The sequence below is a fragment of the Manihot esculenta genome, chromosome 9, assembly GCF_001659605.2.
Source record: "Manihot esculenta cultivar AM560-2 chromosome 9, M.esculenta_v8, whole genome shotgun sequence".
Taxonomy (NCBI): Eukaryota; Viridiplantae; Streptophyta; class Magnoliopsida; order Malpighiales; family Euphorbiaceae; genus Manihot; species Manihot esculenta.
In genome coordinates, this window is record NC_035169.2 from 17,816,035 (window position 1) to 17,838,993 (window position 22,959).

Below are 22,959 nucleotides of genomic sequence, written 5' to 3' on the forward strand. Positions count from 1 at the left end.
AATGATCTGAGAGGTAAACAATGAGAAATGGAATACATGGCAATAAACCTATGCCTGTCGGCTGCGTATGAGACATTTCTCTTCCAAGCAAGAGAAATCATTCGATCTTTTCATACTGTGCGTTTGCTCCGCGCGCGCACAAAAGAAAAAGGGAGAAAAATGTCTGCGTCAAGAGGGAGGGCTCACGCAAGAAAGAGAAATAAGAAATTATAATCTATTGATTTGGATGTCATTGCGTAAGGTGTGTACTTACAAGGTGATGAAAAGCAGCTGGTTTTGCTAGATTCCATAGAAGCAGGGAAATTTTATTCCTTCTTGCCTCCATTATTTACGCTATACCTATATAAACATTGGCAAAAAAAGAGCAATGACATCAAAACCTTTTAAAAAGGTGCACAAATAACTAAAACACCTCCTTACAGTCTTAAGAAAACCAATGACATGATCCTATCTGTACAACCGAGTTCAAATTTTTCTATGTGCAATTTAAAACCCTTTTTGTGCCTTGTGTCACCAAGTACCAAAGCTGCAGCCAACATGTTCTTGGGTGATGACATTTAGCCGATCTTGCATGACAGCCATTGAGGAATAAGGTGGGAAGCACAGCCGATAAAAGCATGTGTGAGATGAGGGCAGGCGATCGTGGGGCTCTGACGACTTATAAATGTACAGTCTTGAAGCCAAACCGCGGAAACCTTCAATTGGTAGATACTTCACCGAAGTCCAAAAGAAGAGAAGAACCTTTCTCTGCTCTGCTGACATTTCTTCAACGATCTGCAAATTATTCAAGCATTAAAGTTAATATTTAAAAATAACACTATTAGCAAATAATGCTTTTATATTCACAGAATGGAGGTGGCAAGAACCAACACCCCCTTGATTGCAGTTGACAAATTGGAAATTCAAGAACGTAAACAGGCACATCTGATTTTAGCTCATCCATGTCATTAACAAACATAGAAAAAGAAAGAAAAATAACTCACTCCTGTCCTCCTATGCCATGATTGGGAGATACTGCATTAATCATAGGAGTTGACTGTACCCCGGACTTTCTATACATCAAAGTCTATCAGTAAAAATCCCCTAATCAGCTTGAAGGAATAATCATATCCATCAATCCAATTTTCTTTTATCCTAGCATATTAAAATATGGATTCATGATATCATGAACATGCATCTATTAATTTAATAGGACGTTAAATGGGTTGAGAATTACTGCATATGCAACCAACAGAACCGAAGTTTGTTTTCAAATATAGTAGCCAAATGCTGACAAATAATATATATATATATATATAGATATAGATATATATACACACACACACACACAAATTCTGATATTCCAACTCTTCATTTTTCTATGCACCCGTGTCAACACAACAATTCACGGTACCGGTTTGATAACATTCTAACAATATCTTGCAATTCTAAAAAATTTGTATCTAATCAAAAAAATTTTAATATCTGGCCAATAGTGCCAAGATTTAAACACTTTAGCTCACTATTGGCCAGATAGTAAAAAGAAAGCACAACGTCATGTCTAGGGAGGGGCAAAAAGAATCCATTTGGAAATTTTTGAAGGGCATTATATTTTACTCTTACTATTTTTGTAATTTCACTTTTTTTTTTTGAAGGGCAACGTACAAGTGTGCTTCCAACAACTATGTTTGGAGCATTGGGCACCACCATTCACACAATTCAAAAAAATACTCAAATGTAATATATTTTGTCATCTTGTTTTTGTAAATGTGTAGATGATATTAAATAAAATAAACGTATAAGAAGAAGCTATATCGGCCCAAGGGTTTTAAGAAAAAAAGATGAATATATATATATATATATATAAAATAAAGGTCAAATGACCAAAGAGGTCTTTTTTCCAATTTTATCTACAATTTTTAATTTGTAAATTATGTCCTAAATGCTAACTTATTTCCAAGCTTATCCAACATTTTCCAACCAAACTTTGAACTAGGCATCAGAAAAGGAGATTAAGCAAACAGCCCAAGAAACCAACGATTGCCATTCTTGACGACCTATGATCCCTAAAATTCATTGTGGTGAGCAACAAGTGCAAATGAGAAGCAATACTGAAGCATAAGTTAAAAGGAATTGACAGCAGACGCACTTCTCAAAGGTTTGCTAAAGAATGAAAGATGCTAATAATTTTTATTCTTTTCACATTCAATTTGTTGAAATTCTTCAGGATGAATTTGAAGTTTGAAGTGTTTTGTCTAGTCCAAAATGCAATTAATATGGAATAAGGATTGAAGAGAAATTTTGGAATCATTCAAGCATCTCAATAATAAATAAGATGGTAATGCTGACCAAGATCCCACCCTCAACCTTAATTCTTTCACTTGAGATGGGTGCCTTGAAAAGGAATTGCTTGGACTGCCTGTCCACGATACAATTCCATTCCAGGTTACTGGTTGTGTCAGTCTCTCACTATTGATCTTGGTTTCCTAACTACTGCTCCGAATTGTTGTGCTTCCTCTCGATGCTGTTGAGGGGAGTTTGGACATTTCATGGTTAGAAACATTAGGCAACGTCAAAATGAACTGGCAAAAGTTAACCATGCATTTCATGCATCAAGGGTAGAAATTTACTCTCATGGGAAATCGCTCTTTAATGTATTCTCAGATTTCTACACTGTTGAAATTGACTACTATAGATTATGAGGTTGTTCTTTTGGTTTGTTATATGCAAATGGATGAAAATGACCAGGACTCTTCAAGCCTCACCCCTGCTCAGTCTTTGCAATTGACCACTCCCTTAGATATTCATTCATCAACGTTCCAGAACCACAAGGGCCACCTTAAGGGATATTGTCAGATCATGTAATTCCATTACAATCAACCGTTACAACAATCTCAGTTACGCCTTATAAATATAGTCACCATCAGAAAGATGAAATATTAAGCGATTGGTATGGGACATGCTAGTGGCTGGTATTATTTATCCCAATTCCTCACCGTTCTCTAGCCCATTTTTATTACGGCAGAAAAAGGATAGTAGGCAAGCAATTTTGCATTGATTACAACCAATTGAACAAAGCTACTATTCCTAACCATTACCACATTCTGTTGATACAAGTGTTGCTTGGTGAATTGCATGGGGCTACTTATTTCTCCAAAATTGACTTACGCGTTGGATATCATCAAATACATATGAAGTCTAATGATATTCCTAAGATGGCCTTCCACACACACTCCAGCCATTACAAATTCCTTGATATGCCTTTAGGCCTCATAATGTTAATCTTCTAAATATTACATATTGATATAATTTATAAACCAACTATATTTTATATCTTTTAGTCTAACTAAAAAAAATTAATACCAACTATATTTTATATCTTTTAGTCTAACTAAAAAAAATTAATATTTAATTAGATTAATATATATAAACTATAGTTAGTGATACATTGTATACTTATACACACACACACACACACACACACACACACACACACACGTATATTACATATATAATAAAAAATCCGCTTTATCACCTTTTTCAAAAAGGCGAGACAGCAATAGACTATGTCGCTACACTGATTACAGACCGTCATTCCAGCATTACACACAATTCCCAAGCTCATCACCATTACTCCCTTATTCAGCAAGGCCTATTCTAGGAAAGCATATTAGTATTTCCTGAGAAATCTTCTTAGGTGCCTAAACTTATTGCTGAATTTCATACTACACCTATAGGGGTCATTCAAGTGGTCATTCAAGTGCTTTTTACACCCATCATCGATTGGCTGTGGGGTTATACTAACAAGGTATGATGAAGTCAATCTTGCTTAGTGTCAAAAGAACAAATATAAGGCAATGTCCCCAGTTGGCTTGTTGCAACCTCTTCCTAGACTACAAGGAATTTGGGAGGACATTTCAATGGATTTTGTTACAAGGTTGCCGAAATCAAATGGGGTTGATTGTGTGCGGTGTTGAATGAACTATTAAAATATCCTCATATTCTCCCCTTTGTAATCCGTTTACAATAAAGAGTGTGGCTAATCTATTTCTCAAAGAGGCAATCAAGCTTCATGGCTTGCCTCTCTCAATTGTTAGTGATCAAGATTCCAAATTCCTCAGTCACTTCTAGGCTGAAATATTTGTCCATTGGGGACTCGTATGAAAACGAGTTCTTCCTACCATCATGAAATGGACGGACAAGCAGCGGTTACCAACATAAGCCACGAGCACTATTCAAGTTGTTTTGCATTTGAACAACAGAGTAGTTCGCTTAATTGGTTGTATTGGGCTAAATACTTATACAATACCAGCTTTCATAGTGCTACTAAACAAAGTGTTTGTTGCATTTCTTACACGAAGAAACAAAGGTCACCAAGTCTCTAATGCCTTATTGAATTGGGATGAAATTTTATGGCAACTCAAATATAATCTCCACAAAGCCCAATCTACAATGGTGCAACAATCCGACAACCAGAGAAGGGATATAGTCTTCATCATACTTGCCAAATCCATATTCGTATCGAGAATCAAAATCTTTATTTTATGAATCAAGAATTGAATTAAAATGTAAGATTGGATAAAAATTCTAAGAATTAATTAAAAATAATGTATGTCCTAAAAATAAGTGTGTGTGTGTGTGTGTGTATATATATATATATATATATATATAAAATAATGACATATTTTGATAAATATAGAATTATAATTTATCTAACTAAAAGTATTTCGTAAGAGAATAATATATTTATGATGTTATACAGTTTGTGCTACAAATTATCAACTATGGGATCATGAACAATAGTAATTATTAAACACACACACACATATTTTGATCAAACAATTAAATAGTAAAAAAAAATTGCAAGTTAGAATATTATTAACATAATAAATTGTCATAACAACTATAATTTGTTTAGTAAATTACCTAAAGGGAAAAGAATGGGTGGTGGAAGAAATCTAAGGAAAAATTTTATGTACACTTTTCATAGAAAAATGAATGAAATCTTAAATTTTGAAAACATAAGGTCCGATAAATCCTTTATAAATAATTTATTAAATTGGATGAACACTCGATTGATTCATATTGATTCATCTAATTCACTATCTATTCTTTTGATTTAGTCACAATTAAGATAAATTTGCAATTTACACATAGATTTGAATCGTTAGGATGTGTAAATGACTCAAGAATCGCAAGATTTGAATAAAGAATCATTTAACATTTTGGTATGTTTAAGATTTACTCCATAGATTTGAATTGATTTATTGAAAAATTGATTCAAATCGGAAGATGCATATCACGAACCGTAAGATGCAAATCGTGAATAGTAAGATTCTGACAACAGTGTCACAATCGTTAAATTACGCCTCTGTTGCTTACAAGCTCCAACTTCCTCTACAATGCACCCTGTTGCTTTCACGTCTGGCAATTAAAGAAGATGATTGGTGATCAAGTGGTCATTGCCCACCAAAATTGGCTATCGAGGCCCCTCTACATGTGTTCTTGAAACAATCTTCCACAGTCGTACTATTGAATTGGATGGTGAGCCTACCCCACAGTGTTTTGTTAAATGGAAAGGTCAATTTGATGATGCTACTTGGATTAACATTAGTGACTAAAAGGCCAATTTCCAGATTTCAGCCTTGAGGACAAGGTGTGGTTAAAGAGGGTGGCATTGATACGGCAAACCAATAGAAAGGAAGGGCTAGGGGCATGTGGATAGTCTACTCTAGAAGATTGCAGAAGAATCAAGAATAGTCTGAGGAAGCAGTGTTAGTTGTGCAAGTGCATGTCCTATGCATGAGCACCAGCAATTATAAATAGGAGTAAGTAGGGAATAAAAGGCATATTGTGTTTTGTTGTGTAATTGAGAGCTGGAATTATTTAGCTTGGGGGATATTTTCTCCTATAGAATTGTTTGGCTTGTATCACAGTTTATTAAACTCAATATATTTTCCCTCCTCCCTTAATTTTTTTGTTTGGTTCTGTTTACATGAATTGCATTTCTTGTTTAAATTCCTTTCTATATCAGTCACAGAAGAATTAGACCCATGGTTAGTTAGGGATGTCAAAAGCAATTAGAATAGTAGCTAAAGGTAGCTGGAAGAACTTAGGATTAGGTATGTCTAACATAATTATTTTCCAAATATCTACTCTCTTTTCTCCCTAAATCCTCATTTTATTTTCTATTCTTCACTCTTCTGTGTACAAGTCTTTCCTTATTCCCCCTTGTCTCTTTCTATTCTTTAAATCACCTATAATTTCTTCAACATTACTCTATTCGGGCTTTCCGTTTCCAACTAAGGGTATAAATAAACCAAACTATTTGTTAACTGTTCCAAGCTTAGTTCAATTAAAGCTTGCCTCACTTGGTCTAGGTTTGTTTTCTAAAGGAACCCAGCATGAGGCAAATTGATTTATGCACAAGGGGGATAATAACATATAAAATTTATAAAATTATTTTAACTAAAAATAGGCTCCACCAAGAAACATACCAAAGCATATTCTCACATTTTCCCATAAAGTATGCTAGGTAAAGTACAGGGTGGCTCCTTTTTTTTATAAGTCCAGCAAACCTTGATAAGGGGGCCTCCCTCCCCCCCTTCTTTTTTAGCTTCTTCATCTTCTCTTCTCCGTTACTTTTCTCCGCATCTCCTACCATTAAAACTTTACTAAAAAATTCTCAGATCCGACTTAAACATTGAAGGGTCTCCACCAGGGGCATTCGAGTAGACCCCTGACCGTATTTTCTCCATTTCGCAGGCCTCCATTCCTAGATCGCACATTGTGGGACCCATATGATGAAGCAAGAGGAAATCCTTTGTCAGGAGGCAATACTTTTCAACAAATTGAAACACACAAGGTCTCCAACGATCTTCAAACACACTAACTGTGAAACTCGCAATCAACTTTCAAAGCATATAAATTTAATTATCATAAGTGGATGAAGCAAGAGGAAATCCTTCATCAGGAGGCAATACTTTTCAATAAATTGAAGCACACAAGATCTCCAACGATCTTCAAACACACCAACTGTGAAACTCGAGATCAACTTCCAAAGCATATAAAATTTAATTATCATAATTGGAAGCAAGATATTCGAGATGAAAACTATGTTTAAAACGTATGGGAATATGTACGAAAAATTGCTCGCGACACTTTGCAATTCAACAAGCAATGGGACAATCAAGCTTGGAACACATATAGAACGTGAACTAAGAGAGTACAAAGGAAACAAAGAAATAATGGTACTAAAAAAAGAAGCCATATGAGCTGGTTGCAACACACTTGTAGCCACGTAACATATTGGGTCCGAATTAGAGGTGTAAATGAACCAAGCCGAACTTAGATTTTAAGAGCTCAAGCTTGGTTAATTAAAATTTTTTCAAGCTCGAGCAGAATTCGAGTTTCACTCATTTCGAACTCGAGCTGAGTATTAATAAGTTCAAGTTTGACTTGTTTAACAAACAAGCTTAGACAAGCCAAGTAGTTCAATTTATTTACACAAATAATAAGTTTTAATTTAAAACTAATAAGTTTAAAAATAAATAATTTTAATTAAATAAGTATATGTACAAATTAGCTCGTAAACTGTAAAGAACAATCTCTTAAATCTTAACGATCCAAATATCTGTAAGTTTTAAGAGTGTGATTAAACTATGTGAAGCTGAACTTTAAAAATTTCAGGTTTGGCTCATGAAAGTATATGTATGGTTTGAGTTTATTTCTCTTATAATATTATATATCTTTACCTCTCTTTCATTTAAGGTTAAAATTTGAATTATATGATACATTGTAATTATCCAATTACAGAGTCATTTAAGAATAATTAAACCATATATGAATAACTATAGAACATATTAAGTGCATACATAATATAAAGGGCTAGATGTTAAAAGTGAGATTTTAAAAATTAAATATGTAAATGTAACATAAATATATGAAATTAGATAAGTTAATATATTGTACAACAAAGTGTTAATAGCTAAAAATTGCAATTAATTACACATATAATAATAAGCTTTAAATTTTAGAAGTATTTTTAAATATCATCAAAATATTCTATGTATTTCTATCATGTTATAAACATTTGTATCATAAAATAAATTTTTATAATTAAATATCCCTCTCCCTCTCCCTTTCTGTATGTATAACTTCGTATTTATATATTACACACTTCTATTGTATTGCTATTGTATATATTAAAATAATGAAATTGAATTTCTATTCTTATTTAATTTATATATATTTTAATCTAATTAATATATTCTTTAATCATTGAGTTAACAAGTTTTAGTAGTTAAAGTGAATCCTAATATATAGTAATTTTAAATATGAACCACCGGCTCTTAAAAGATATTTTCAAATATCAACTAAAGTAACTAAAATATGTCTATCATATAATAACTTATATGATAGAGTAGTTATTTAAAATTAAATACTTTCTGAAAATTTTTTTTTTAAAAAAAGGAAAATTACTTTTTCCATCCCTGACTTGTGTCAAAATTAACACATATGTCCCTTTGTTTTTAAGACTTAGTTTAGTCTTTACAGTTTGACTTGATCAATCTAAAGGTCCATGTGTCCAATTTTTCATTATTGTATGAGAAATTGCTAATAGCCTTAGAGATGTACTACTTTCCCATCCTCGGATTATGATAAAAATTAACAGTTGCATCCCTCAATTTTTTTTAAGCACAAATGTTTTTTATCCTGCATTTTGATTTTGCTGAATTTAAGAAATATATTGTTTTTTAATATGGACGGAGCAGCTCCTTCAGTTTAACGGAGTCAAAATGTATGGATTAAACTGTTGAGTTTTAAAAATAGAGGGACATCTATTGATTTTGATATAAATGAGGGATGAAAAAATGATGTACCCTAAAAAATAATATAGAAAGAAATAAAATTAGAAAAAATTAGATGAACATTTCTACCACCAAAGTATAATTATCTTAGTGATTTTAATTTGCATTGATTATAAATTCATACCTTTAAAATTTATAATATAATAATATAATAAAAGCTTTAGTTATCCAATATATTCATATTACTAAATAGGTTATTTTATTAAAATTTATTAAGATGAAAATAGAAAAATAATGTGGATCTAAGTAAAAAACAGAAAAAGAGGGGATGACTCCACCACACTTTAAAATATAATGAATAAGTCATGCCCACATTGTCGGGCCAAGCGAGATCCACGAATTTTTTTTTTCATAATTTTTATTAGACCTAAAAATTTATTTATTCTAGATTAAATTTATAAATCATGGTTGTATTTAAAATATAATATTTTAATTTAATGTAATAATATTACCGAGCTCAAGCAATCTTGTTTTGTGTAGAATTCAAGACTTCAAGCTCAAAGTGAACTAAGCTCGAATCGACCATGAGCTTAGCATATTCTTAATTAACTGAGCTTGAGCTTTAATATTAAAGCTTGAGCCAAAAAACATAGTCAAGATTGAGCTGTTCAAAGCTCCATTCCACTTGATCATGTATATACCCCTTGCTCTTAGCAACTTTCTTCATAGCAATATAAGTCTAGAGCATGGTAGTGTTAGCTAGTAGTTCATTATGTTTGATTATTTTTCTTTTTTTTTTTTTTTTCTTGTTCCTCTTCTAAAAACATAAGATCCAACAAAGTTATTTTAAGCCCTATTTGTCTAATCTCCAAAAATTTTCTCCAAGTTATTCTACACCACATCTGCTAAACTTCAAATGTACTTCCCTATCAAAATTACCCAAATTCTTGATGTTCCTGGAGTTTATTGATCCCTGGCAACCCTAATCCTTTCCTAAACCACATAGACAGATTTGTGTCTGCTCCCATTTTATTTCAACTCAAATCCTTCGTTGCAAACCCCAACCCCTGCATACTTCATGTCTTTTCTACCTTTCATGCCAACCCAAGACAAGCACTAAACATTAATTGCATGTCCTGCATAAAAGATTGGAAAACAAAAAATTCTCTCTAAATTCAGCACATTATACATCAATATTTTTTCATTCGAGAGACCCCCCAAACCAAATGCATTCTTCTCATAAATTGAACTAATCCTGCTTGAGTAAAATTTTGATTGATATTCTTAGCAAACAAGAAAAAACTCATACTTCTTTATTGATAAGATATCCTACCCCAAAAATCTCTATCAAAATAAAGAAACATTAGAAATTTCATACATGTTTTGTCAACTGTTTTGCCACAAAGTTGCAAAATCATAGATTCAAAATGTTTTAGCTTCAATATCAACTGTGCTGCATATAATGCTGAACCCCACAAGGAGGACAAATTTTAAACACCTTGTTCTCATGCTTATCTGAACATAGTATTAGCATCCCCTCCATGGAGCATAAATCACATAATATAGTGCAGAAATACGAGAAAATCCAAGTAAAATTTAAAGGAAGAGAGCATAATACTGAAAACGCACCTTCCAAAACCAGGATATCTGAGGATCAGTTTCTTTGTAACCATTGTACTCGGTATGTGCCTTCCAATCTTCTACACAGACAGCACTTTCACTTCCATATAGCATCCAATCAAGATCTTCAAGCTCTAAACTTTTGAAAAAGAATGTCTGGAGATCTGAGTTACAAAGGATATCAGCAAAACCTCTTGCAAATCGAGATACCTGGTCAGAGGTTGATTTGACAAAGCGATGTCGAATGAGAAGATTAACATATTCCTCCCTGTTCTTGCTAGTTACAGAAATGCTTTTCCCATCACGGCAAAGTTCCTCAACTTTTCTTGATCCCAACTCTTCAACTTCTCTGACAAATGTTAATCCTAAAGCATCTGAATCAATAAAATCAGCATCCATTTCAAGAATCTGCTTACAGCTACTGTATAAACACGGATCTGCATCACGTATGTCCTCCAAAGATATATGCCTTCCAGCCAATTGCAAGAAAAACACACGGTCTAAGACAATGCCAACTTGCACTTCATGCACCAAAGCTAATGCAATAACTCGACCAGCGAACGTAAAATAATCGAGGTGCATGGGATCCACCTTCGATGCTGGAGCATAAAGTAAAAAAAAAAAATCAGAATTGCATACACTTTTGTTTTGGAGAGAATTCATCTGTCACATGTTCATTATGAACATTGAGTACAAAGGTAAAAGGAATTCTAAAAGAAATTTATACATCCAATCAGAATGTTCTTGAAAAGAGAGGAAAAGGTTCTTAAAAAATGCTAGTGTTAATGCAGGCAGAGTAACACATCAGAATACAATCTGCACTATGAAAATGTCTAAAAGCAATTTACCTGTGACAAGCAATGACAATGGCAAAGTTCAGGGACTTTAGACATTTTAGTTTGGTGTTGGTATAAAATTCTCACCAAGGCCTTGTCCAGGAGGCTTGTGTATAGTTTCCAATCATCCAATTTCCTCAAACCAGGAAGTTATTATTGAAGACAGCCAAATTTGGGATGAAGCCCACAGCAAATGAAGATGTTGATGAAGCTAGGATTTTGGTGATTGCAAGATGAGTTCAAATTATGTTTTACCAAGGACAAGTTCAAGGGTACTGCAATAATATTGGTGCATTAAACAGCAAGAGCAACTTTACAAGAGGAAAGCAAATGAAGGGTACTGCAATAATATTGGTGGATTAAACAGAAAGAGCAACTTTACAAGAGGAACAGCTTCAGAGAAGTCAGGGAACAATGAACAAGCTATTGATTTGGAAATTTTTGCCTCCAAACTACAGTTAGAACTAGAAGGTTAGCAGGTTCATCTCAATTTGACTGGTTTTGCCAAGAGAACATGTCAGTGCAGGGACATACAAATAGTTTGGAATTGTGTAGAGATGACAACTTGACAATTTTTAAATTGAAAAATTAGAATTGAACCACCTTAATTTCATTTTTCAACTCAGTTCATTTAAAATTTTTGCAATTACTTGAGTACGATTTGCTTTTAACCATTAGAAAAATAAAACTGAAAAAAAAAAAAATCAAACAAGCAAGCAAACAAACGAACAAAACAAAAAGCAAACTGAATTTTTTACATACTATTTTTCGTTGCATTTTTTTCTGCTTTGACTTTGGGCATTTGATGATATTTAACTGGTTGTTGATATAAAATACTGATGAGAGAAAAATCAAAGGAAGGCCGAACTCCTAGAAAGTTGAGCCTAGAACAAACCAACCAAATAGGTTCTTTCGCACAGTTCAGTTCGCTCAGTTCTTCCCATAATTAGGTTCAGTTTAGTTGTCTTTTCAAGAGAATCATTCTTCCCACTTATTAACCACCCGATGCTCATTCCTAGATACATGATCAAATTATTTGAGAAATGAAGACATCATGATTGCTTTGTAGAAGGGTGCTTAACCCCAAAAATTGCTTCTACCATGGCCACATGTCAATGAAATACCACAACAATACTATGAAAATTGCTTACTAAAATAAAAAAAAAAATTGTAAATAGAAGTTATCTTGCACCCCAAAAACTCAAGGAAGAAAAAAGTTCTAGAAAAGCAAAAAAGAGATTTGTTGCAAATATTCAAATTTCTCTCCTGCTATTTATATTTTATCTTCAGGTTCTTCCATTTTATAGGAAATTTCACAACTAACCCTGAGGTACAAAAAAGACCAATGCTTTGCTTATAAGGGTTTTGGCCAGCATTCAAGTCAATGTCCTAATATAATGATCTCATTTACTGATAAAGAGCTATAGCAAAAATAGTTGATTTGCAACAAATTGAAGGACTGAAGGCGACGTTACATGCAATTTTAAGGAGCTCATTGACTTGTATGCCGAGTAGGGATATCAATTAGAATTAGAATTAGGATCTTAATTCTTCAATATAAGCTAATACCCCAAAAACTGAATGGGGAACAAGATTGGACGTGTACTATTATTTTTCACACTTGAGTTAAAGGCAATAGTGCATAATGACAATAAACTCAAGTGTACTATATTGTTTTTGAAGATGCTAAAATTAAGTAAGATAAGCACATATTCAGAGATTTCAAATGGATGTTTGATGAGATGCAATATTATATTCTCCCTCTTAAGGCAGGCAGCATTCTTAGGTCATTACTGGTTATTTGATCGGAAGCTATAGCATATCTATCAAAACACATTTTCTTTCATCACATCAAAAGAAATTCAAGTTAATACAAATAAAGGATTGTCAGTTACTAAGTTGAAAAAAAAAAAAATAACAAGACATTACCTATCATGTGTCTTTTCATCCCTTGACAGAACACTAGATCCTCCAATTAAATGGAGTTGGTTCTTGCAAGAGCAGAGAAATAATATAGTAGCCTATCATGGCTGGAACACATTTATCCTTATTAAGGCAAATTTTTGGTATATTATGTTCTTGGTAATTAGCATGTTTGATGTTGTTTAATTCCTATTTAGTATAGGGGTAGAATTTTCCTAGTTTGGAATTTCTAATGCTAATAATAGAGAGATTAGATATGTCAGTTTCCAATTTAGGATTCATTAGATCATCCTAGATGGAGTAGGATTAGTTATCAATTCTATAAAGATTTATCCAACAAGTTATCAGGTATTTTTTGGGAAAAAAGGTTATCAGGTATTTGAATAGAAAGGCTTGATCCCTATCCCTATTATCTTCATTCTTTTTTCCTACTTCTAGTTTTTCATTTAACTACAATACCACATCTCTCCCTATCCTTTTCCTTCTCCCCTATTTAGGCTATGTTTGGCATTATTGTTGCAGCTACTGTTGAGAAAAACACTTCCATAAATATATTAATTCGAGAGATCAAAAATTGATTTAAAAATAATTATGATGTACGTCATAAGATTGCAAAAATAATAGAAAAGCTTTTCCAAACTACAGGAGCATCTAAAATTATACTTCTTCTAAGAAGCGTCCCAGGACTCTATGCCAACATTCAAGGCCCCAAAAACCTTTGTTTCCATCTTTTATGACCCTAATCAATGCCAATTCAATTCCTAACTCTATACTAAATCACAAAGTCCTCTTCCCTTGGAAATTAAGTTCCTTTAGCATAAGGTGTAGCACTAACCAGTAACTACAGTAAACAACGATTATAAAGTAGGGAAAAAGTGATCCATGCAAACTCTGTTAGGAATTCTTGATCCCAAACAGTTGTGCTCCAAGTTCAGAAGGGTCCTTTATATTTTTCATCCAAGATCATCTCCAAGCATCTAAAACAAAAAGATCAGTTTTGAAAACAAGTTGTGCAATCATTTCAGATTCAGCTCCTATTGCTCCCATTGCAGACTCTAGTTATCAATTATCACCATCTTCATCATTCTCCTCCTCATAGACCTTACTTACACTAGACATATTAGCAATAAAATCTTACTCTATCTTAATGATGTGAGTGTGGGAAATTAATTGGTGAATGGTGAAACAATGGCATTTGGCATAAGAAATGTTAGAGACAATTAATGAAACAGGGCATTTTGGGTCATAAACGATACAACTGGCAGGAATTCTCCTTTTGTTTGTTTTAGCTGTTGGGAGTTAGTTGAGCTGTTATAACACATATACAGTGTTCATTAGTGAGTAACATACTTGTACTTGTCAATAGAGAGAGAGAGAGAAGAATTGTTGTAATCTCTATTAAAGGGACTGAATAACTTGTAGATGGTGTGTGATGAATGATAATCTCTCATGTTCTCAATTATCTATGCTATATCTCTTCCCTTCTTTATTTCTTTCTTTCTTAATTCCCTTAAGCTGAAACATTTTTATCAGAGCAGCAATCCTTGACAATGGTGGAGGGAACAAGGTTGCGGAATGGAGGCAGGAAGTACCTACAATGTTGCAGGAATTTGAGCAAAGATGGGAGCAACACCAAACTGTTTTGCATAAGGAAGCAGAGGCTCGCAACAACCAAGTAATAATGGAGCTCAAGTCTGGTATTAAGAGTTCCCTCTGATAAGCTCCTTCCCTATTAATTGTCCCATAACACCATCCATGATCCAGGATCATAACAGAGGGCAAGGCTATTATGCCATCAGGCTTTTATTAAAGTGAGAGGCCCTACAAGTTATGAAAATGGGTATGATTATGTATCTCAGCTGAGAGCAAGATTTGGCCAGCAAGGGTTTGACAATCCTTGGCTAAACTCCAGAAAATTAGAGTGATTATGTATCTTAGTTGAGAGCAAGATTTGGCCAGCAAGGTTTGACAATGCTCGACTAAACTCCAGAACTTGAGGCAGACACAGAGTTTGCAAGCTTACTCAAGACACTTTTGATGCACTATAACTAAAAACAGGAGTAAGGGAGGACCAAGCTCTCAGTTTTTTTTCTCATGCCTCATTGATGAGCTGCAAACGCCTATTAGAATGTTTAAACAACAAATGTTAGAAGCTTATAGCAGGATTTGAAGAACTAATTGTTGCAGCCATTCACAACAAATCCAAATCCGGGTCCAGGTTTTCTTCTTATCCTTCTTCAGTTACAAGTTCTTTGAAATTATAATATTACAGGTAATTCCCCAGCTATTTCAAATATTACAACTCCTAAAGGTCAATCTGGATTGCTACCTACAACCGATATTCCTAAGCTACCTATGGCACCTATTAAGAAATCCCCAACTTTAACCAGTAAGGATATTACTGAGAAGAGATTAAAAGGCTTATGTTTCGTTGTGATGACAAATTCACATCTGCACACAAATTTCAGATAAAGCAAGCCTTTGTGATGCAAATCAAGGTGGATGATGGAGACGATGAAGAAGATGTTGAGCAGGGAAGGATCCAGGAGAATACTTCCAGCAAGCGAGCTCTGGAATTGCAGCTACAAGAGCTCCAATTGTCCTCAAATGCAGCAAGGGAGATTCCAAGGTCTCAGAACATGAGAATTGAAGGGTCTTGTGGGAAAAGGGTAATTCAGGTATTCATATACACAGGTAGTACCCCTAATTGCCTTAAAAGAGATCATTTGTGGTAGTTGAGGTAGCCAATAGACAGGATTTACAATGTGAGCGTTGTTGTAAGGCAATTGGATGGCAGATGCAAGATCAGTTCCTTACTACTGAGGTCTTTCTGTTGCCTTTGGATAGCTATGATTTAACTCTGGGAGCTTCTTAGTTAGCTACTTTGGGAGAAATCAATTGGAATGTTCAGACCCTTCAAAGGAGGTTTATGTGGAATTGCGTTCAGTTAAAGGGACAATTGAAGAGTTCATTTGAGGTTATTTTGGAGAAACAATTAACCAAACTTCACATAGCACACCAATTCTCTGCAATGCAATTGGTTTGACATAAAGAGTACTAATTTCCTTCTTGTTGAGATATGATTTGGCTACAATTGTTGAGGATATGTATTTACCCAAAGGGCTTGAGGGAATAATCAAGCTTCTCCTTCATACAAATCTCTTTCTTCTTCTTATTCTCTATGGTATCAAAGCCTAAAAATAAGGCCTGATTATGTCTGGTATACTGGCAGCCTAAAGAAAAGTTAACCACTTGCGAACTCCATTGCTATATCAAGGGATAAAGTAGTTTCATTTTGATTGCTGAGAAACATGCTATTGGGATTAAGTAAAGGTGAAACTTCTATCACTATCCATAGGAAACACTAATCTTGCCAAGAAAGAGAAACGTATTAATACTTCCTCATCTATGAAGTTCAAAAGAGAGTCGAGTGTCCATATTAAGAAACAGGTAATTAACCCTTGATATTTCCTACTGCTTATCTTCAACAAAAATATTTACAAACAGATCATCGTATATGAGTGATGCCCATAAATAAATCACAAAATAGTATCAACAAAGTGTTGAAATCTACTAGAAGCATATGAAGTTCTCCCTCATATCAGACAAAATTATTTAATAGTACCAACATACTGTTAAAAGGAACATTATAATCTAAGATATTATGAGTAAGAAAAGAACTGAACCATCAACAAGAATAAAACACTGCTCAAGAATGCATGCATCAAAAAACTAGAGGAAGCTTACTAGGACTAGGGAAAAATCTTCTACGATCATTGGGACATGCAACAAAAAGCGCATTTTGTTGATTAAACAATGCTTGGACAACCAAGAAAAACCACTCCCGCAATACACCAGGACCAGTAGCTTCTTCATTTTTAAATTCCATAAATAGACCACCATGCAGTGCCTCAGGGTCTGCTCGTGCTATGTACTCAAATGACTCTGCCAACAGATGTGATCTATCAATGAGCATCTCATGCAGCTCCTCATAATCTTCTTTAACCTCAGGGAACATCATCATTGCCAAATGCCTTCTGGACTCAAAATCAGTGACATCCTTATGCTGAAGAAGCCACTGATGATCATCATTTCGTTTTGCATATTTAACAATTAGAACACATAAGGAAGCCTTCCTAAGCCTCAAAACTGCCCAGAATTGTTCTTCAGCATTTTTGTAAAGTTTGGCAATGCTATTCAATTCCTTCAAAATAGCAAGATACTGAGACCAAGCCGTGCGAGTAGACTCACCTTCACCATTTGGTTTCAGAGGCAAGCAACCCTCCATTTTGCAAAGGCAATTATCCATTTTCTTCAGTAAATCACTAAATATAACATGAAGTTGCTCAATTTCCTCCACATATAATGGATGACTAAAACCTCTCTTGTTCAAAGGCATAGAAATGGGCACCTGAAAACCCCCTTGCTCTGTAATTGTAGTATGCAAAGGAAGCAAGAAGGCTGAGAAATCCCGAACATCACTTGGCACTGGCCCTGCAGTGGTAGCAGACTCCATACTTGAAACCAAATCCCTAGACAACCTATTAGCTAACTCATTCACAAATGGGAAAATGTCCTGTATCACAATCAATCCTTTTACATCCTCTCCACCACCATACTTTGATGCACCACGTGATACTCCCATAGTCTCCAACAATGATCCAAGGGTACTCCGGCAAGAGAGATACAAAGGATCATCATGAGCAACTTTCCTAAGCAACTTACAGAACTCTAACACTATAGGTGCACACTGTGTATGCAAAGGCTTCGGCAATGAAATCCTACATGAATTTAAAAAATGTTTAATTGAGCTCTCGGCACACTCCTTGTTACCTTTAATGGTAGAAACATAAAGCATTACCAAAGCAGCAGGTGCAGAGGATGACATAAAAATCTGAAGATGTCCAACTGCAGTCTCGTAATCATCTTTGGGCGTTAGAGTAAAGAACTCATTCATCAAACTTTTGATATGTTTTGAGGCATAAGTATGGCAAGGCAATCCTGCTTTACAAAGACGAGAAATAAACGATACCATGTCATCAATTAGCTGACAAGTCTGCGGGTGCTTGGTACTTCGCATCCGCCCCACCAAATGAAGCCCAGCGTCGTTCTGAATTGCACACTCAGCCAGCGACTGCTCCCACTGGAGTTGCTTACCCCTATAAATTAGCCTCTGCTCTATAACCGGAATTCCCGTGATTGCCTGAATCCGCTCGTGAAGTGATTTCACCGTGTCGTCAGAATTGGCATGTATAACAATATGGTTGCCATCGGAAATCATTCTTATAAAAAATTGGAGCCGGGAAACCAATCGACTGGGCCCCGGAGGAGTGGAGGAGCAGGAGCAATGAGCGGATTTTGCATCGGCGACGCGAGTATCGAAGTGGCTTGAACAAGAAGGCGACGGTAATTGATTCTTACCCGTGGAGGAGGAATCCACCGCGAGGGACTCGTCTTTTCGCATCCTGACGGAAACTAGGTCCGACAAACCCAAGTCGTCATCGTCGTCGAAACTCGGTGCATAATCGTCCAATTTGCGCTTAGACGAGACGCGGTAATCGTGGCCGTTGATGGCAACGGCGGCAGTGGTGGTGGAGGAGCGTTGAGAGGGGCAATCAACGGTGGGTGATTGGAGTAGAGACATTTGACGGTGGGAGCCCCCGCCGCTACGGTGGGGGAGAGAGCATGGGACCGAAGCCAAACCAGTAAAACCCCAACTTGGTTCCTTGTTGTTTAAGTACAAGAAAAAAAGAGAGAGATATGTAAGCAAAAAATTTTAGAGAGAAATTGATCGGAAAATTTCTTCTTTCTTTCTGCGTTTTCTTTCAGAGCCGTCTTCAGCAAGGTCTGTCATCTCACGCTATTTGTTTTTATATTTACTTAAATCCAAATGTACTGGGCACTTGTTAGGTGTGGTAGTGTGATCAACGGCTAGGATCTAAAACCCTCCTACTATAGAATAAATATGGAAGGGTATTCATCTTTTTAAAAATTTAGTTGCGTTGGCCGGGTCAAGTCATTCGTCTCGGCACTTGTGTACGGTTTCCTTGGATAATTACCTCTACAGTTACTATTTTAAAATTTATTTCCCTATTGTCCCATTAACCCTAGTGATTGGTACTTGTACCAAACCCTCCCATTCCAAATTTGATCAATTTCTCTCTATTCAATTCTATTTTGATGATTTGATTTTGTCTCGGCCTCTAATCTTAGAAACTTGGTCGAATAAATATTTTTTTAATAAATATATGATTTATAATTTATTTATATTCTATCATTATTAACACGGTTAATAAATTACAGTAGAATAGATTTATTAAAATATAAAATATAATTATACAAATGTAATTTTGAATTTTTTATATTTTTAAAAATTATAATGTTTATATTTTATTTACCTTCAACATTTCATAAAAAATAACTTTATTATTATTATTATTACTATTATTATTAGTATTATGTTTTTTTATCCAAAAAATGTGAGAAATATTTATTTTAAAAAGATTGTTTTATTTACTTTAAAGCTAATTTCTATAATTGTTTTAATTATTAAAAGGGAAAAAATTAATAACTATATTATAATTTAATTATTAACTTTTTAAATTTAATTTAGTTTATTGTTGTGATTAATTTTAAAATTTTAATTTTATTGATTAAAATAGAATTTTGTAATAAAAATGTATTTTTCATAATGATTTAAACAGTAAAACACAAAAAACACCAAAAACACAAACCAATTTCTGATGTGGAATATCAGTCAATACTGCAATCACAGAGCATACTTATTTGTACTAGTATATAATACAGAATGTAAATAGAGTATAAATATAAATACTTACTTTGTATTAAATTGTAATACAATTACACTGCTACGACCAAGTTGTAGTAAACTATGGTCTCCTTACAGTTTGTAGAAGAAAGAAAATTTGGATAATAAACTATGAAGAACATGAAGAGAAATTCAGAGAAATTTTTTAGATGATCTTGTAATGAACTACATAGCTCTATTTATAGAAGCCGGATTTCAAATTTTTCTTCAATTCATTTTGATGCTTTTTCTTTTGAGCTGTCTTTGGTCTTTTGTCAATCAATTTGATGCTTTTTCTTTTGAGCTGTCCTTGATTTTTTGTCGGTGATGCTTTTGTCGGCCAATTACTGAGTGCATTGTTGCGTCACTTTGTCTGTTCTGCTTTTGTCTTAGTGCATCTCTGTGTCACTTTGTCGGTTTGTGCTTTGTGTCATTGTCTTGTTATGTCATTGTCTGCTGAGTCATCATTTATCTGCTCTGGGTCTTTATTTGTTACATTTCTACTTGAGTAAAGAAATCATCATTTTCATCAGAGAGGTCAATTGGTGATGTTGTAGAACTTCTTGTCTCTTTTAATTCTTCCAGTAATTTTGCATACTCTACTTCTGAAGTACATGCAGCCATTTGAGACATTATTTGTTGTTTCTTTGCCAAAAAGGTTTCGTGTTTGGTTATAGTAGATAGTCCTAAATTTGCAGTATTGCAATATTCAGGATGTTTCAGAAGAAATTGTTCTATGACTTTTGGGCCACAAGCTTGTAAATCAGTCTTGATCCACCATTTGATTTTATATTTTCTGATAAGGACTGGTATTTGGAAATTGTCAATAGACTGGTCTTTTATTTGGTATTCTATCATAAGGATCCAAGGTATATGAAAATAATGGTAATAAATTAGCCATCTGGGAGAACAAGTAATAGTATCTGGTAACTTGGTTTTCTCAAAGAATTGGTCTTGTGCATTTTTAATTGGATCAGGAATAATATCGCTGCTTATACCAAATTTATTCCACCATTGATGGAACCATTATGGGATAGGATATATAAAATTGTCAGAAAAGAAGAAAAAGAAAGAGACGGATAATTGGTCATTTTGCTTCAGGAATGTTCTTTCCCAAGCATTTTGATAATCATAATAATTGTACTTAACAATTTGTCTCATTTGTCCATTGGTCAAAGTCATTTCTTTTGTCTTATGGAGCTCTTGTCCCCAATCTGAAAGTGTCCATATTTTTAAAATACGTACCTTGCAATATCTCAGCTTGCTAGGAAACTTTGGATCAAAATTATTATGAATAAGAATGGAGTTTGTGTTGATGAGGATGGCTTCATAATACTGTTGAGATTTATGAAAATTGTCTGGAATATAATAATGGGTTTTTGGAAAGATGGATTCACAAAACTGATAGACATTTAAATTGGGATTTTGGGCCCAATATTCAGGTTCTATAGTGAGTACGTAGTCTTCACTGGGTTTATATTTGTATTCAGATTGAGTCAATTCTTGCGAAGTTATTGGGCTTGAAGGAGATGGGCCTGTAACAGCTTGTTTAAAGGTGGATGGTGTTACTGGTTCTATTAATCTAGTGGGAGATTGTAATGGACTGAATTTGTTGAGTGAAGTAAAGTTGGGCCTTGGTGATCTGGGTCTTGGGTAACTTGGTTGCAGAACCAAAGCACTTGAAATATGATCCATTGGTCGCTGCATAATACTTGCAGTATTAGTAAAGATTGGTCTAGGAACAGAAGATTGTCCAGAAGTAAATAATTGTAAATTTGTCAAATTGGTCTTAGTAATATTTGTCTGAGATCTCAAAGATATCTTTTCAGCATCTTTTCCTTTGTCCATTATTTGCCTTGTAAAAATTCTCGAGTCAAGAAATCTGCAATAGAATTATTAGTTCCTTCAAAATCAAATATAGATAAAAAAGCTTGTCATCTTGCAAATATATTTTTGGCTGCTAGATTTTTTACATCTTTTGTTAGTACATCTTTAGCGGTTTTGCAGTCTACTCTAATAGTAAACTTTTGGTTTAGTAAATCACTTTGAAATTTAGTAACACATAATACTATGGCTAAAATTTCTTTTTTTATTGTAGAATATTTTTCTTGAGTTGGATTCCAAAATCCTGAATAATATCTTATGATACAGTCTTTGTCATTTATATTTTGTTTGAGTATACCACCATACCCTATATCTGAAGCATCTGTTTCTACTATTTTTGGAAAATTTGAATTACAAATATTTAAACATGGTAAATTCTTAACATATTTTTTTATTTCTTGGACTATTTTTGTATGTTCATTACTCCAGGGTTTGAGATTTGTTTTTAACCTATTATATAATGGTTTACAAAAAATCCTTAATTTTGGATAGAAATCAGAAATGTAGTTTAGAGATCCTAAAAATCTTTGTAATTGATTTTTGTTTTTAATTTCATCTGGGAATTTGTCTGCAAATTCTATACTTCGTTGAATTGGTACTATTGTATTTTGATAAATTTCATGTCCCAAAAATCTAACCTTTGTTTAAAATATTTTCATCTTTGGTTTAGATAAAACTAGTCCATTTCTTTTTATGGCATTATAAAAAATTTGTAAATGTTTGATATGTTGAGAAATATTCTGACTAAAAATTAAAACATCATCTATATAAGTAATAATAAAATCATATGGCTTAAAAATGTCATTCATTATTTTTTGAAATTCACTTGGTGCATTTTTTAACCCAAAAGGCATAATGTTCCATTCATATTGTCCAAATGGTACGGTAAAAGCAGTTTTGTATTTATCTTGTTCTGCTATCTGAACTTGCCAAAATCCAGATTTCATATCAAATTTTGAAAATATTTCTGCTTTATATAATCTATTTAATAAATCTTGTTTATTTGGTATAGGATACCTAATCCATCTTAAAACTCTATTCAAAGGTTTGTAATTTATAACTAACCTTGGTGCTCCTCTTTCTAATTCTACATTTTTTA

General features: G+C 33.8%; 1 protein-coding gene across 1 annotated transcript; it reads right to left on the reverse strand.

Annotated features, from left to right (window-relative positions):
* Positions 1-200: 200 nt before the first annotated feature.
* Positions 201-19,027, reverse strand: LOC110622448 (E3 ubiquitin-protein ligase UPL5). Its single transcript, XM_021766943.2, has 3 exons — positions 16,916-19,027; positions 10,419-11,008; positions 201-774 (listed from the first exon to the last, which is right to left on the reverse strand). The coding sequence occupies exons 1-3, from the start codon at positions 18,810-18,812 to the stop codon at positions 511-513; spliced, it is 2,751 nt and encodes a 916-aa protein (XP_021622635.1). The 5' UTR covers positions 18,813-19,027; the 3' UTR covers positions 201-510.
* Positions 19,028-22,959: the final 3,932 nt, after the last annotated feature.

Excerpts from the sequence above, each read along its gene's own strand:
- LOC110622448 (XM_021766943.2), bottom strand. The coding sequence starts at position 18,812 with ATGTCTCTACTCCAATCACCCACCGTTGATTGCCCCTCTCAACGCTCC. Across the intron at positions 11,009-16,915 it reads AAGATTTTTCCCTAGTCCTA|CATCGAAGGTGGATCCCATG; the intron begins GTAAGCTTCCTC and ends TTTATGCTCCAG. Across the intron at positions 775-10,418 it reads AGATATCCTGGTTTTGGAAG|ATCGTTGAAGAAATGTCAGC; the intron begins GTGCGTTTTCAG and ends AATAATTTGCAG.